The following is a 13856-nucleotide window of genomic DNA, read 5'->3' as shown; positions in this document are numbered from 1 at the left end:
AGAGAGAGAGAGAGAGAGAGAGAGAGAGAGAGAGAGAGGAGAGAAAATATATATATGTATATGGAAAGTGTAGCAAGATATTGGATTACTAGCGCGCGCATATATATTATCCATTTGCATTTTATATTTTACTTCTTGTTTTGAAAGATATTACACGCGAGAACATTACGATATACTGGGTGTTTCTTAAATACTGCTCAATATTTTAATATTGTAAAAAGGAATGAGGACAAGTAGGAGTTAAAAAGTGTGGTATTTTACTGTTAGATATTAAAGAAGCAATGATAACGAAATTTTTTAAGTTAAAAAAAGTACAAATTATTTGTAACCTCTACGTGTGTGTCAAAATGTAAATCAATCCATTATGGTTGAATAATTATGGTTTAATAAATGTTTAGTTTCAAAATAAACAATCTCATAAATTTTCTTAAATCAATTCTTAAAATATTGAAATAATAAATAAATAAATAAAATATTATAAAATTAATGAATTAAATTTTGTTTAACTGTATTATTTTAATTAAATTAACGGTATACTATAAATATAGAATCAATGGCGACCTTTAGAAATGAATAAAATAATTTAAATTGGAAATAATTTGATATTATGAATTTAACAGTGTAAGTAATTTGCAGTAATTTGTAGCAACAATGAAGAAGTGAAAATATATTCACTTCTTCATTACACATCTAAGAATCGATCAAACGTTTCGACTTAATTTTAAACCATCCTTAATAATTTAGTTATTCTACTATAACGATAAAATTTTACTATATTCGACATATCATTTTTGCACTTGAAATATTCAATCGATTCTTACATATGTAATTAAAAAGTAAATATATTTGTCTAGACAAAATTTTTGTGCACTAAATACCGCGTTTTTTATGCTTGCTGTTACAAACATTCCTTTTTATAGTTTTAATTGAGAGTTTTAATGTTCTTTTTTATTTAGCATATTAATATTTTAAGAGTTGGTTTTTAAAAACATTTTTTCATGAAGAAAAGCTGATATGAACGTATGATTTCAAAGGCTTTGCTCCAGGATATTAAACGGATTTTATAAAAGGATTTTAAAAATATTTTATAAAGTTCTATATTATCGCTTTTTCTTAATAGCTTCTAAATGAAGAGATTTTTTTTTTAAAGCTCAGAGTAGCAAATAGGCAGGATATTGCCTTCATTTTTTACTTGTGGTTACCGTTTTATAAAAATCAGTGGCATGAAAACATGGTTTTACATAGTACTGTGCCGCCCCAAATTTGTACGCCAATGGATCAATTGAAAATCAAATTCTTTGGGATACAAAAAATAAAGGTAATATCCTGCCTTTGAAACGAAGCCTTGAGATCATTTGTTCAGAGGAACTTTTCTTTATAAAATGACCTCGGAAACCGACTCCTAAAATATTCGACAACGCTTAAGAAGCAGCGCCGCTATACTGTCACCTGAGTTATTTTTTGTCATCTTTTTTTTTTTGACAAGTCACTAGAAAGTCATTATCGTTCAAAATGGTCACTATAGTGACCTTTTCTTCCTGACAACTAAAATTTGTAAAACATAAAAAGTTTTATTCATATTTTAGATGCCCCGAATAACAATTGCTCACTGTTGTTCACTAATGGCCTTAATTGAAAATTCTGAAAATGTGCTAAAAAATATTAAGCTAAACGTAGCAGTTGGTGAATATGACCCAATTGTTGGATAAAATGACAAAAAGTTTTAAATATTAAGTTTTTAATGATTATGTGACTCTAAATTCGTTATTATTACTTTTTTTTATAAACAATAAATTTATTTAAAGTTGCGTACATATCATTAAAAGATTAATATTTAATCTTTTTGTCATTTCATCCGACAGTAAATAGGTCATGTTCGCTGATACATTTACTTTACTTTTAGTTACCATTTTAATGCTTGAGAAGTTACTTTTTGTCACTTTTTCTGCCAAAAGGCAGGCATCGTTTCACTTTTTTTTTTTTGGTTTAAATTTTTAGATACTTAAATTTTTAGCTAAATTTTTAGATACTTCAAGTGTTCTTCTTTTCGTGTAAATAAATGGAGTGTCGAGTTGCGAGAAAGGGGAAAATTCGCCGGTCCTGGAAATCGGGGAAAACTTCACGTGGCCCTTATATCTGAGTTTTAACATTTCAGTAAACAGGATTGAAACAGGATTTATATAGCATGTTTCATATATTCCAAGAAAAATCTATTTGTTGGATTTCTCTCGGGTCCTGCGGGTGACCTTTCGGCGAATTTTTGATCTGTGTACCGGCGGATTTTCAAATCCGAAAAGAGGATCTCAAATCCCGCATGGCCGGCGACGTCGGTGACGGCGATGGTGGTGGGGGTGGTGGGGGTGGTGGTGGCGGCTCGCTCTAATTTTCTATTTCCGGCTTGTACTGCTCTCGGCGCGACCGCGGCTTAATTAGAAGCACGAAAAGTGGAAAGCAGTCTAGAGGGATAAAGAGATGGAGTGAGACAGGGGTGGAAAGGGGAGAAATGGGAATTCCTTGCGCGCGCGAGCCTTCGCTCTCTTCCCGAGATAAAAGATATTAACTTTCGAGCTTTATCGCGGCCCGCCTGGTCTGGACTTGCTCTCGGGGATAAATACGCTTGGCTTCGTTATCGATCCCCCGCGACGACGCACGTCGTCTGATAACGCGGAAGACGAACTTCGTTTTCTGTGGATTCTTACGATTGCCGTTTCCGTCGTCGCGACTCTACTTGCAAGGCGACCGAAGGAAGCGAAGCTTCCTACACTGGCGTCAGTCGAATCAAATTATAAGAGGATACTGTATGTTTATAATTGAATTGTGAACGGAATTAATAAATTCGCAAATTCGCGATTCTTTTATTGCATATCCCGTATAAATGATTTGTATAAATCGATTGCCGTTTGACGATTTTAACTGGCCGCGATTAAAGTCGACTATATAAAACACGAAGATATACGATCCGGAATTTTTTAGGAATTACTGTCACGGTTTTAGAAATCATTGTTCTGTATTGTAACCTTGTATCTTAAGAGTCGATCTAATTAATAAATGTGACTGACTTGATACCTGAGACACTTGTCTTCTGAACATAAAACATTTCGATAAAGAAAAACACTTCAAGAACACGTTTCTTTATAGCCTATGTATTTTACGGTTACGGTCCTCGAATTTCGAATCGAATTGTTATGCTCAACTTAAATTTTTACTGAAATTAAGTTCCATCATATAGCGCGTCGTTTCGCCTCGATTCGAAATTTGGGAGTCACAAAATAATTACAAAATAAACTAAATTTGAATTTTCCTTTTCTTTTCTTATTCTGTTCGTATTAATTATTTTATTTTATTTTATAATTTTTCTCGTAAAATAGGGTAAATTAATAAATCACTAGTCTTTTTATTTTATCTCGAAAACATTAATATATGCATATTTAAAAATATATTTATTCCAAATATCCGACTAAAATATATAGCTTCCCTTTTGTCCATTTATATTTTACAAGTCTTATTTTTTTATCGATCCTTTTTAATTTTAGATAAAAACATAATTAAATCTATATTGCAACGAGAATAACAGTGAAGAATCAAATTAAACGAGCAAACGCAGGAGAAAAATTGATAACATTTTTTTTTTATTTATGTGAATTAATAAAATTATTATTCCCATAACATTTCGAACTTAGTCATCTCTATTGTATAGACATATTTGTTATATTTATGAACTGTTAAGTCTTTTGTTAATTTACACTGAGAAAAAATATCCAGATTAAACCCACAAAGGGGTCCCAACAAGAATGACATTTTGGCAAGGCCAAACAGAAATTCTGGTTATGACAACCAGAAATTCTGTTTGGTTTCAACAAAGTGCCATTCTTGTTGGGCTCTTTTGCCCGTTTAATCAGAACATTTTTTTTCAGTAATGCACGAATGTCATTCTCATATTATGCCGTGAGGGGAATTATTGCAGTCATAATTGTTACAAACATAGTTTATATTTTTAGTCAAAAGTAGAAATTCTATGATAAAATCTACGAGACGAACTTTTCATTGGTAGCTATTTTTGTCAATTTTAATACCTAAGCTAGAATTAATAAAATAATATCAGTTCGAGACAACATACATAAAAAAAAAACAATATATACAGGATATTTCAAACTTCACGTGACACTCAACAGCAGATTTCAGAGATCATTTCGAGATGAAAATGCTAATATCAAAAGGCGTCGAGGCTACAATACTTTTTAAATAAGAAAGATTTAAAGTTAGCCAATCAAAGTTAACGAATTAAACTGTTCGACATTCGCGCGCTCAAGCATGGCACATTGTACAGTGTAAAGATGATTAGAAGAAAGGATATTATAGAAATAGAATTGATGCTTGAAAACATCTTCACTATGTGCCATGCTCGAGCGCGCCAATTTTGGACAGTTCTGTTGGCTAACTTTGAACTCTTCTCAACTTTAAAAACTATTATACACTCGACATTTTGGTATTACGACTTCCTGTCCCGAAATCTCGAAGAATCTGCTATTAACGGGTGTCACGCAAAGTCTGAGACACCCTCTGTATCCTTCTTGCTCACTCCTATGGTTTGAAAAGTCCTCCTGGTCGCAGCCTCTGTTATATCCTACAAGAGACACAATATTCCTAGAATATTAAATACGAATATTAAAAGGATAAATATAATACATTCATATAACATTTTAGGAATATTGTGTGCTTATAGGTATATTTCTAATGAAAAAATATAACTCGTTCGGTCTTCCGTAGACAACGGTCGATTATTCATATGTGTCGATATCACTATCGTAGATCTAATTCGAGAATTGATAACCACGCCAGCCAGGAGTTCAAAGACCTGCCTCCTTGCCTCACGAGTCGGATCGGGGACGATGAATAGCTTCATTAGTGTAACATAATTATAATTAATCGAATTGCCCACCGCGATTGGTCGAACCCGCTTAAACGGATAATGCAAATTATGTCCGAATCTCACGATAATCATTCACGGGGTATACCGAGGTCGCGACCGCGTGAAAATCCACGTGAATAATCAATCGACGAGTATGACTATTTTCGAAACACTCGTACGTTCTAGTTTCGTTTTATAACTGAAAAGGGGATTTGGGGCGGCCGGATTGCAAGTGAAATGCTGTCTGTGTATGAGAGAGAAAGAGAGGGGAAAAAAAAGGGCGTACGTGTGGCACGAAAGTGTACTACGAACTCCAGATTTAATGTTGTACGATAGATCCTTATTTAACTTGGGAGAACTCAAAGGCCAAAGCTCGGGAGTGATCGAGGCGTTTAGAGACCTGAATATCTGCGAAATCGACGATAGAAAAAGGAAACGAATGTAAGATCTTAAATTTAAGAAGTTTAAGAAACGAGAGGATTCTACCGTATAACATTTAAGGTTTTTAAGGGTGTCCTAAAGAAAATCCAGCGATTCAGAAATATTGCAAGTTTAAATAAAGCGAAAGAGGATTAGTGAGCCGAGTAAGTTCTTAGTGCTAACAGATATTACAATTGTAAGTCACAAAGTTGCCAAACGTTTCGACTTTTACTACGGTCATCTTCTCAGTGTTATAATAAAAGAAATTAAACCTATAATTATACATATATAATAAGCAATATCTAACCCTCTTTCATTTTATTGAATTTTCAATCTTATGAGTCTACAAAATCTTTGCAATTATCATTTTAATTATCACTTTAATAGGGATAAAAGGCTTTTTATATTTTTCTCTCACAACGAATTCTAATAAAATTTTGTTAATTAAATAAATTAAATAAGTAAAGAAACGCCAAATACGGTCGAAGCTATAACTAGATCTTGGCCTAGTAATAGGCCGAATAATAATTCCTATATGAATATTTAAAATACACTCCCCGGAGCTCTTCAAACTTCGTGTCAAACACAGCCTTGAAAGTGCAGTCCTAAACCGTATATAGCCAGGAATAATAATACCACAAATTAAATCGTCCATTTAATTTGTTGATTGAAATTTCAGATATTTAAGTGTGATCCAAAGAGATACTAGGATTAAAATTTGCGTATTAAATATATATGATGATACTTTTTCTCCCCCTTGTCCAAGTCAAAGTTTCTTCAAAGTGTATCAAAATCCGATGAAATTAAAAACTAGGCGAAGTTAAAGGCTGGATAAAAGTCCCATTTGCATTCCCGAAGTTCGATCCTTGAAGGTGGCACTTCATTATTAAACGCAAAGCGGCGAGTGTGCCGCGTTGCTCGATAAATTCAGGTTGTTGCAGGAGAGACCGGGCCGGCCACGCTAAGAGCACCACGCGGCGGCCGCAGGTTCAAAGAGAATACGCGAACAGGACACTCGGTATATATATAATCGTGCGAGTCTTCGGAGCTACTATTGGCTCCTCCTCGACGCGTATCTTACGTATATGCGTAAGATATACCGCGTATATACTAATATCTGGCGTATATTAGTGGTACATCTCAAGTCCGCTCTACGTGGCACGCAGAATGAGGGTCGCAAGACCAGAAAACTCACCTAACGTACAATATATTTAATTATAATAGGTCGCAGGACGCAGGAAACTTGGGTAAACTTCGATCTTACGCGGCCTGCGACCTATTATAATGTGAAATACATTTCGTTCGCGACCTGCCCACCCACGCTCTGCGTAGATCTGGCTTTATTTTTATTTATTTATCACTAGAGTATAAAAGGTGAGGCGCCAGTGAGACAGCTATTCTGAGCCTACCTGAGGACGCACGCTAGCTACAGAACAGAACAAAAAATTATTGTTACAAGCATGATGATAATATTGCAACCTACGTAGTAGATAGGCTTCGATGGGGAGAAGAATAAGCGTATGTTGGAATACTTCTTCATCATGTACTGTAATCAATTTATACACACACACACACACACACACATATATATATATATATATATATATATGTATTAATAGTATATATATGGTATATCTTACCAGTAGATACATAGTATATATTGGTACTATATGCGGAAGATATACTCTGCGATGGTACGTATATACTACTAATATACTCGCGAGCTGGATTGTCTCTCCCCGACTTACCTTTTCTACGACTCGCTACTCCGCTCGCGACGTATCCCGTCACATTCCACGTATCAGCCGTGACACCCGTTACTGCCGCAGGTAATGCGATCCGCCTCGTGACTGCCGTCGTTGTTGTCGAGCGATCCCGCAAGCCTGCCGGTACCATCCACGCCTTTATCCACTGCCGGAGTCACGCGTTATCACGTATAGGAGACGGGCGGACGGGGCCGGGGAGATCGGGACGATTTGACGACGGAGAATGGGACACGCGAGTTCTTCCGCCGAGGTCTTCCGATCCTCGCGAGTCTAACGAAGCGACGAAGGGCGGACACGAGGTCCTGCTTCGTCGGGCCACGCGCGCTTCCTCAGGGCCTCGACGCGCACATGGAGGCGCGTACCGGCTGTACCGTTTCGTAGTCCTCTTACCCCCCGGTTTTAACGGACGATCCTTCGAACGTATATTGAAATTCCACCGAATCCAGAGGAGAGGCCAGGCGGCGCGTCGACGCGCCCTCGAGTCTCGTCGTCGAGATTAACGCCTGCCTATCCCCTGTTCTTCTCTTTTTTTTTCGCTGGGACGGGCGGAGGACCGTCAGGATCGCGCAGGATGCGGCAGGGATGCACCGCCGCGCCGAGGCATGCACCGCAACTAGCCGCCCGCTTCGCCGGTCGGATCTCCCCTCAGGGCGCCGAACATCTCTCGCGGGAAGCTCGCGGCTCGCAGAAACGTCTTCCTCTTCGTCGCCCTCCTTCGTTTTTAGCGTCCTCGCGACGGGAACATACTCGCGATCCTCCTCCAAAGGTGTCCCACCGTGCGCGTTTTAATATCTCTTCTTAACGTACCTCCGCGAGATCCCCGCCGGAGTAAAAATGGACCTCCGTTAAAGGGACGGTTGTAGACCTCGTTGGAGCGACAGTCGGAGCGATGCACCTTCGTGGATCACAACGAGACCGAGCCGTTTTGAGGTGAGTCGTGGTAACGTCAGGAAGTGTCACGAGGATCCAACGGAGATCGACCTCCTGCTGCTGGTCCTGTTTGCCGAGGAACGCGGTCAGCACGCCTTTCTCGCGGTGCTCCGCTCTCGCGAGTATTCTCTCACTCTCTCACTCTCTCTCTCTCTCTCTCTCTCTCTCACACACACACACCCTCTCTCTCTCTCTCTCTCTCTCTCTCTCTTTCTTTCTCCCTCTGTACCTCTCTCTCTTTCTCTCCTTTCTCTCCGGAAGTCACGACCTCTACGCCAGCGGGCGAGAGAAAGAGAAGGAGAGATATCGCCGAGGAGAGAAACGACGTGACTCCTCCGAAACGTCGTTACTCCAAAACGACGTAGTGAAGGACGATGCTGCAGTGACGACGACGGCGGCGGCGGCGGCGGCGGCGTCGTTCACGCCCCCCGTTCCTTCCCGTCCGTTCCCCTTTCTTTCACGACGCGACACCGACCACGGGGACGCTGTTCGCGCGGGGAGGGGGAGAGGGAGGAGGCGTCGTCGGCGACCTTCCACCACTCGCGGAATAACAATGATCCACCCGCGTTATCGGGAACGTGGAGACGTGGCTCCGTCGTGTCGTGGAACGAGGCTAGACGAGCCGCTCTAGAGGCACAGAGTACGATCGGCGAACGGAGGAGGAGGAGAAGGAGGAGGAGGAGGGGGGGAGAGAGGGCGGAGAGCAAGAGCGAGTGAGCGCTAGAGCCGTTTTTCTTTCGGAGCGAAAAGGGAAAATCCGAACTGGTCGCACGCGACGCGCGAGGTACCCACGTAAAATGACGCACGTGCGGCTGAACCGCGGCCACCGGCTTGCCGAACACGTAAATGCGCACGCTGTTCCTTTTCTTTTAACCCCCTTCACGAACGACACGTCCCCTGAAGAGAGCGAGCGGCGACGGCGGCGGTCTCGCGGCTCTCGCCTCCTTCCTCGCCAACGCCTACACGATACACATTGCACGCAGTAGCAACGACGCCCCTACACGCCGAGCGTCAGTGGTGCTCAACGAACGGCGCCGGCGCCGAGACGCTGAGAGCCCCGTTCCCACCGACGCCGGAATGGGTTTTCTCCGTGTAATTGAGGACATTCCCTTTTGCACGCGTTCGGAATTGTTTTCACGGCTCGTTATAATTTGTATCCGACGCTGCGATTGTTCGTGATGACGCTTTGTCTTTTTGAAGTCTGGAAAATTAAATTCGAAGCGAAGTATAGGAATATTTTAGATGCGCGTTTGTGAAATTGGTCAGCATCAAGCTCCTAGATTTTCTAGGAAATGTGGCGCTACTGTGTCTAGTTTGTTTTCAGAGACATATACATCCCTAGATAAAGAATATCTGAACGTGCTAGTTATATTTTATATCTTGGTGTTTTTATTCCCTATAGCTAGCTAGGAACTTTAAAGCTTATCAGGAAATTCTCTGAAACGAATTTTTTTTTAATACTGAAATTATATTAAAATACTGAGAAACTAACAATGTAATTGTGATATTCATAATCGAAGGTATTTCTAGAGCAATTTGAAAAAAAAAAAGGGAAATCGTTCCGATATCTGCATTAAAGTACAGCTAAGGTGTAGATTTTATTTATTACATGTTTTAAGAATTAAATTGCAAAATTTGTCTATTCTGTACGAACTTTCGTTGCTTCGTAAAATATGAGGCAGAAGTCTTATGACAAAATATTTCTAAAAGAAAAATCTGATAAAATGCAGATATGTATCTGCACCGCAAAAAAAGGTGTAGATGAGTGAATTGATCCGCCAATCCTTAAAAGGTTACAGTTATTTTCCTTAAAACTTCCAATTCTAAAATATTTAAAAGAATTTTGTTTGCACATTTTAACAATCTTAACTATTCTTTACATTGATATACCTAAAGATTATAAAAGGTCAATAAATCCTAAAATAACGTAAACAATTCTACGAAAATATATAAAATCTTTATAGTACTTACATAACATAAACCTACGAATATAAATATATTACATAAAGGAAAATTAATTTTTCTTATCATTTGCAAGCCATCAAGGTAGTAGAAAACACATTTAATAGTTGTATATATTCATCGCTTCCTTCTGTTAATCTGTAATCACATTCCTAAAAAAGAAAATTTTTTTCTTATTTACATTGCGGTTTATATATGAATAGCTCAACTTCTATCTAGAATTTTCAAATTCTCAAAAAGATGCCGAATTTCCTACGACTATTGAATCTCTCATAACAGTAGAATCCCTTCTGCTAGAGTGAGACTGATATCCGAGACGTACTATATTACTAGTTATAGAATAGCGGCGAACATGGAAAAAGTTAATTCAGTGCAAGCTAAAGTAAAGCTCAATCAAGCTTTCGACTAAAGAAGTAATTAATCCTTCAGAAATTTTACTACGTTTGCAAACTCAATTCGTTGGCAACACGCTTTTCAATCTTAAATATATAAATGGTCTATAAAAGTCAGGAATATTTAAAAGGAGATCGGCGATCTTCGCTGAACAGTTTTAACGCCAGTCCAAAGACTTATTCTGTAGGCATAGCATCACAGCCAAGACATTGGGAGAAATATCAGCATATGAAGACGGAATACTCAGAAAAAAAAAACCTAAATTGGAACTAAATAACATATACAGTTCCGTTCATTACTAAAATTCTAGACAGAAGTTGAATTACCCTTGTATTATTTTTTTTTTTGTATATGTATGCACATTTACATAAAAAGCCACTTACGCCGAGCACGTCGCCAATTATCGCCTTTTGTTTGTCAGTTAATTCATCGGAGAAAATAATTCTCTCGTTTAATTGTTCAATTACCTGAAATATAACATAAATAAAATTAAACAAAATTGACTTAAGCAATATGTATGATAAAATATTTATTACTTTTCTTCTATCATTATTTAACGAAGTTTTTTACATCTAAAATGGCAAAAATAATTAAGACAGTACCTTTGCTCCTGGATATCCTTCCAGCAACAAATTTTCAAGTGACTTCTGGACATTAATGTAATTCCCTTTTTTACAAGCTTCCCACAGTATATTAATTTGTTCATCGGGAATTAGCTGAAGTAATAAATGTATAATTCAAAATTACTAGTTTAGTCATATAAAAAAGTTCTATGTTTTTTACAAGAATATATATTTACCCCAATAACGTCGAGTGCATCATCTGCAGTGATTTCATAGTCTTTTCCCTTCAATCGCGTGATCGATTGTAAACACATGACAGCCTGTCTTAAATCACCACCTGATGCTTCAACGATTTTTTCTAAGACGCTTTTATCGGCCTTTAGATTTTCTTCATTGCATATATACTCGAGCCTGGCAATACTCTTCTCATCGCTCAGCGGCTTAAATCGAAATTTCGTACAGCGCGACGCTATCGGCTTGATGATTCGCGACAGGTAATTGCACACTAAACAAAAGCGCGTACTGTGCGACTCTTTCTCCATAATTCGACGAAGGGCTGTTTGCGCGGCACCAGTCATACTATCTGCCTCATCTAGGATGATAATTTTAAATGGCGGACATTTCTTCCCGCTGTAAATATAAAAAATTTATATTATTCTTGTATTTTACTATTTTATTTTTATAAATTTTAATTGAATAAGAATTATATTATGCCTCAGATTTGCACTTTTGATCATAAACTGCAGTACAGCGCGCGAGATGTTCAAATGAAATGATCAACTCTCAAATATTCGCGTCAGATTAACTTGATATTCGTCAATAATAAAAATTATAAAAAATTTACAATGCAATTAAAAAAAGATCACATTTAGTCAAAACGCATGTTGGTGCTAATGATATTTTTTTTTTTGTAAATCTTACAATTATAGTTTAAGTAAACGCGCCGATTAATCACCAATTATTTTTTTCGCGACTCACGCAAATATTTGAAAATTGCAGTTGTTTGCTCATATGTCTCAGAAGTTCACTAATCTTACAGTTCTTTCTGCAATTATGAGCATTTTTTCTGTCTTGTTGCTAATAAGAGATACTAAAACACTTCATTAATTCTCCTTGATAACAACAAAGTGCCTTTTTCTGAACAATCTTTTGCACTGAAATTCTGCAGTCTTCAGACCTTTTACTGGTTCATCATTGGCATTAGTCATTTAATCAAATAATTTTTTGTTATTACTTTATGCACAATTCATTATTGTAAATTTTTACAAAGATGGATTTGCGAAAAGCTACTGTGGCTTTAGATTAAGAAAAGTTTGCTTAAACTTACTCTGGTCCGTTAGGATTAGCTCGGCGTAACGCAAAGGATTTGATCTTTTCTCTTACAACCTGAATACCTCTGTCATCAGAAGCATTCAGTTCTAGTATTCTATCCTTATACATGCTACCAAACATCTGCCTCGCGGCTGCGTGGATGATGCTAGTCTTGCCTGTACCTGGTGGCCCATAAAACAGCATGTTGGGAAAATCTCCGTGTTCCATTGCCTGCCGTATCACATTCACCACCTCCGTTTGTTCCACAATATCGTCGACATTTTTCGGTCGGCTTTAAACAAAATATGAATAAAATGAAAACATTTATCCTCAAGCCTAATTCTTTTCATTTTCTTACATTAAAGGAAAAATCATAATTTCTTGATAAAAATATTTAAATAAAAGAAAATAATGAAGTATAATCTTCCAGAGCTGAAGTCAAAATCTATAACATAGTTATTGATCTGTGAAACAGCCTTGGGCAAAAATATTAGACATTATTAATTTGTAACTTATAAACCATTTAAACATTTAGCTCAAAAATTGATTTGACATTGCTGTGAATTATCCTTTGTTTTTTAAACTTGTGTATATTGCCAGTAATCAATACTTGACAATGTAAATAATGAATTTTAAATAAAAGAAAAAATATATTTAAATTTTGGACAAAGGATATCATTGACTCTAATAGATCTATCATCAACTCCGAAGGAATATAATTTGAGTCCACAGACATCTGGAGTCGTTCAGAAGACACGGGAACATTCTCTGAATATCTTTAGGACGTCCCTTGAAAATCTATACTATAGGTGATAATCCATCTAGACAAACTTGCATAGTTCTGTAATCATATATAAAGGAAATGATCCAATCGTAGTTCTCTCATAAATACTTATGTAAAATGCAACTGGATAATTTTCTTTACATATTTATACAATTGTGCAGATTTATCTGAATAAGCCTATGAACACGTCCAGATCCATCACCAGTTCTGGAAGTTTAATAGCAATACTGGGATTCTGTAACTTTTAATGCCAATGTTGATATTATATTATCATTGCGCAGACATTATATATGGCTAAAAACCTGCGCAATAATAATATAACAATATCGACATTGTCGTTAAGAGTTAGGACCATGGCAGCAAAAAACTTCGAGCAGTAAAACGTAAGCAGCAAGCTAATTGGTCAATCATAGTAGAGACCGTAATATAAACAGTGACAAATCCAACATATTGATTTCTTTACTGTTTATGTCTTACTGCTCAAGTTTTTCTGTGTGCCGTAGCCCTTACACTCAGTGCGGAATGTCTATTTCTGCGTGAAAGATCGAGAGGTTAATCTTGCCTTAACGCGCACTCACTATTTTTCCACCCATGGCGTCAGGTCCTTCTTGTTGTCCTTGGCTTGAGAGGTCGACGGTTTCTTCACCTCCGCTGCTGGAGCACCCAGTTTTCCGGTTTTCAGGAAAGCGTGCATTTTTAATGCAGCTAAAACTGCGCACCGGCTGGCACCGGCTTTCCACGAGTTCTTTCCCGCCTATTCATCGCCATCTAGCTTTAAGGGCTGCGCACAATGAAAGGAATAAGGAAACATAGGAATA

At 37.7% G+C, this 13856-nt stretch overlaps 2 protein-coding genes across 3 annotated transcripts in view; both read right to left on the bottom strand.

The window, feature by feature from the left end:
* LOC108754638 (catenin delta-2) overlaps positions 1 to 7120 on the bottom strand; it is a 63128-nt gene extending 56008 nt beyond the window's left edge. For both annotated transcript variants that reach the window (XM_018497099.1, XM_018497108.1), the window contains exon 1: positions 7078 to 7120. The gene's annotated coding sequence lies outside the window, so the exon portion shown is untranslated. The remainder of the gene's footprint in view (positions 1 to 7077) is intronic.
* A 2932-nt stretch (positions 7121 to 10052) lies between these two features.
* LOC108754483 (replication factor C subunit 4) lies at positions 10053 to 13806 on the bottom strand. The gene is made up of 6 exons (XM_018496791.1): positions 13617 to 13806; positions 12271 to 12546; positions 11180 to 11573; positions 10983 to 11096; positions 10764 to 10847; positions 10053 to 10139 (listed from the first exon to the last, which is right to left on the bottom strand). Exons 1-6 carry the CDS (start codon positions 13730 to 13732, stop codon positions 10053 to 10055), a joined length of 1071 nt encoding a protein of 356 aa, XP_018352293.1. The 5' UTR covers positions 13733 to 13806.
* Positions 13807 to 13856: the final 50 nt, after the last annotated feature.

The sequence above is a fragment of the Trachymyrmex septentrionalis genome, unplaced genomic scaffold (assembly GCF_001594115.1).
Source record: "Trachymyrmex septentrionalis isolate Tsep2-gDNA-1 unplaced genomic scaffold, Tsep1.0 scaffold119, whole genome shotgun sequence".
Lineage (NCBI taxonomy): Eukaryota > Metazoa > Arthropoda > Insecta > Hymenoptera > Formicidae > Trachymyrmex > Trachymyrmex septentrionalis.
The sequence above is the reverse complement of the archived record's forward strand: the minus strand, read 5'-3'. Positions and strand labels throughout refer to the sequence as shown.

What these genes read in the sequence shown, in the direction of transcription:
- LOC108754483 (XM_018496791.1), bottom strand. Translation starts at nt 13,732, where the DNA reads ATGCACGCTTTCCTGAAAACCGGAAAACTGGGTGCTCCAGCAGCGGAG. An exon ending in GCTAATCCTAACGGACCAGA is followed by an intron (nt 11,574 to 12,270) that starts GTAAGTTTAAGC and finishes TTATATTTACAG; the next exon opens with CGGGAAGAAATGTCCGCCAT. An exon ending in TAATTGGCGACGTGCTCGGC is followed by an intron (nt 10,140 to 10,763) that starts GTAAGTGGCTTT and finishes TTTCTTTTTTAG; the next exon opens with GAATGTGATTACAGATTAAC.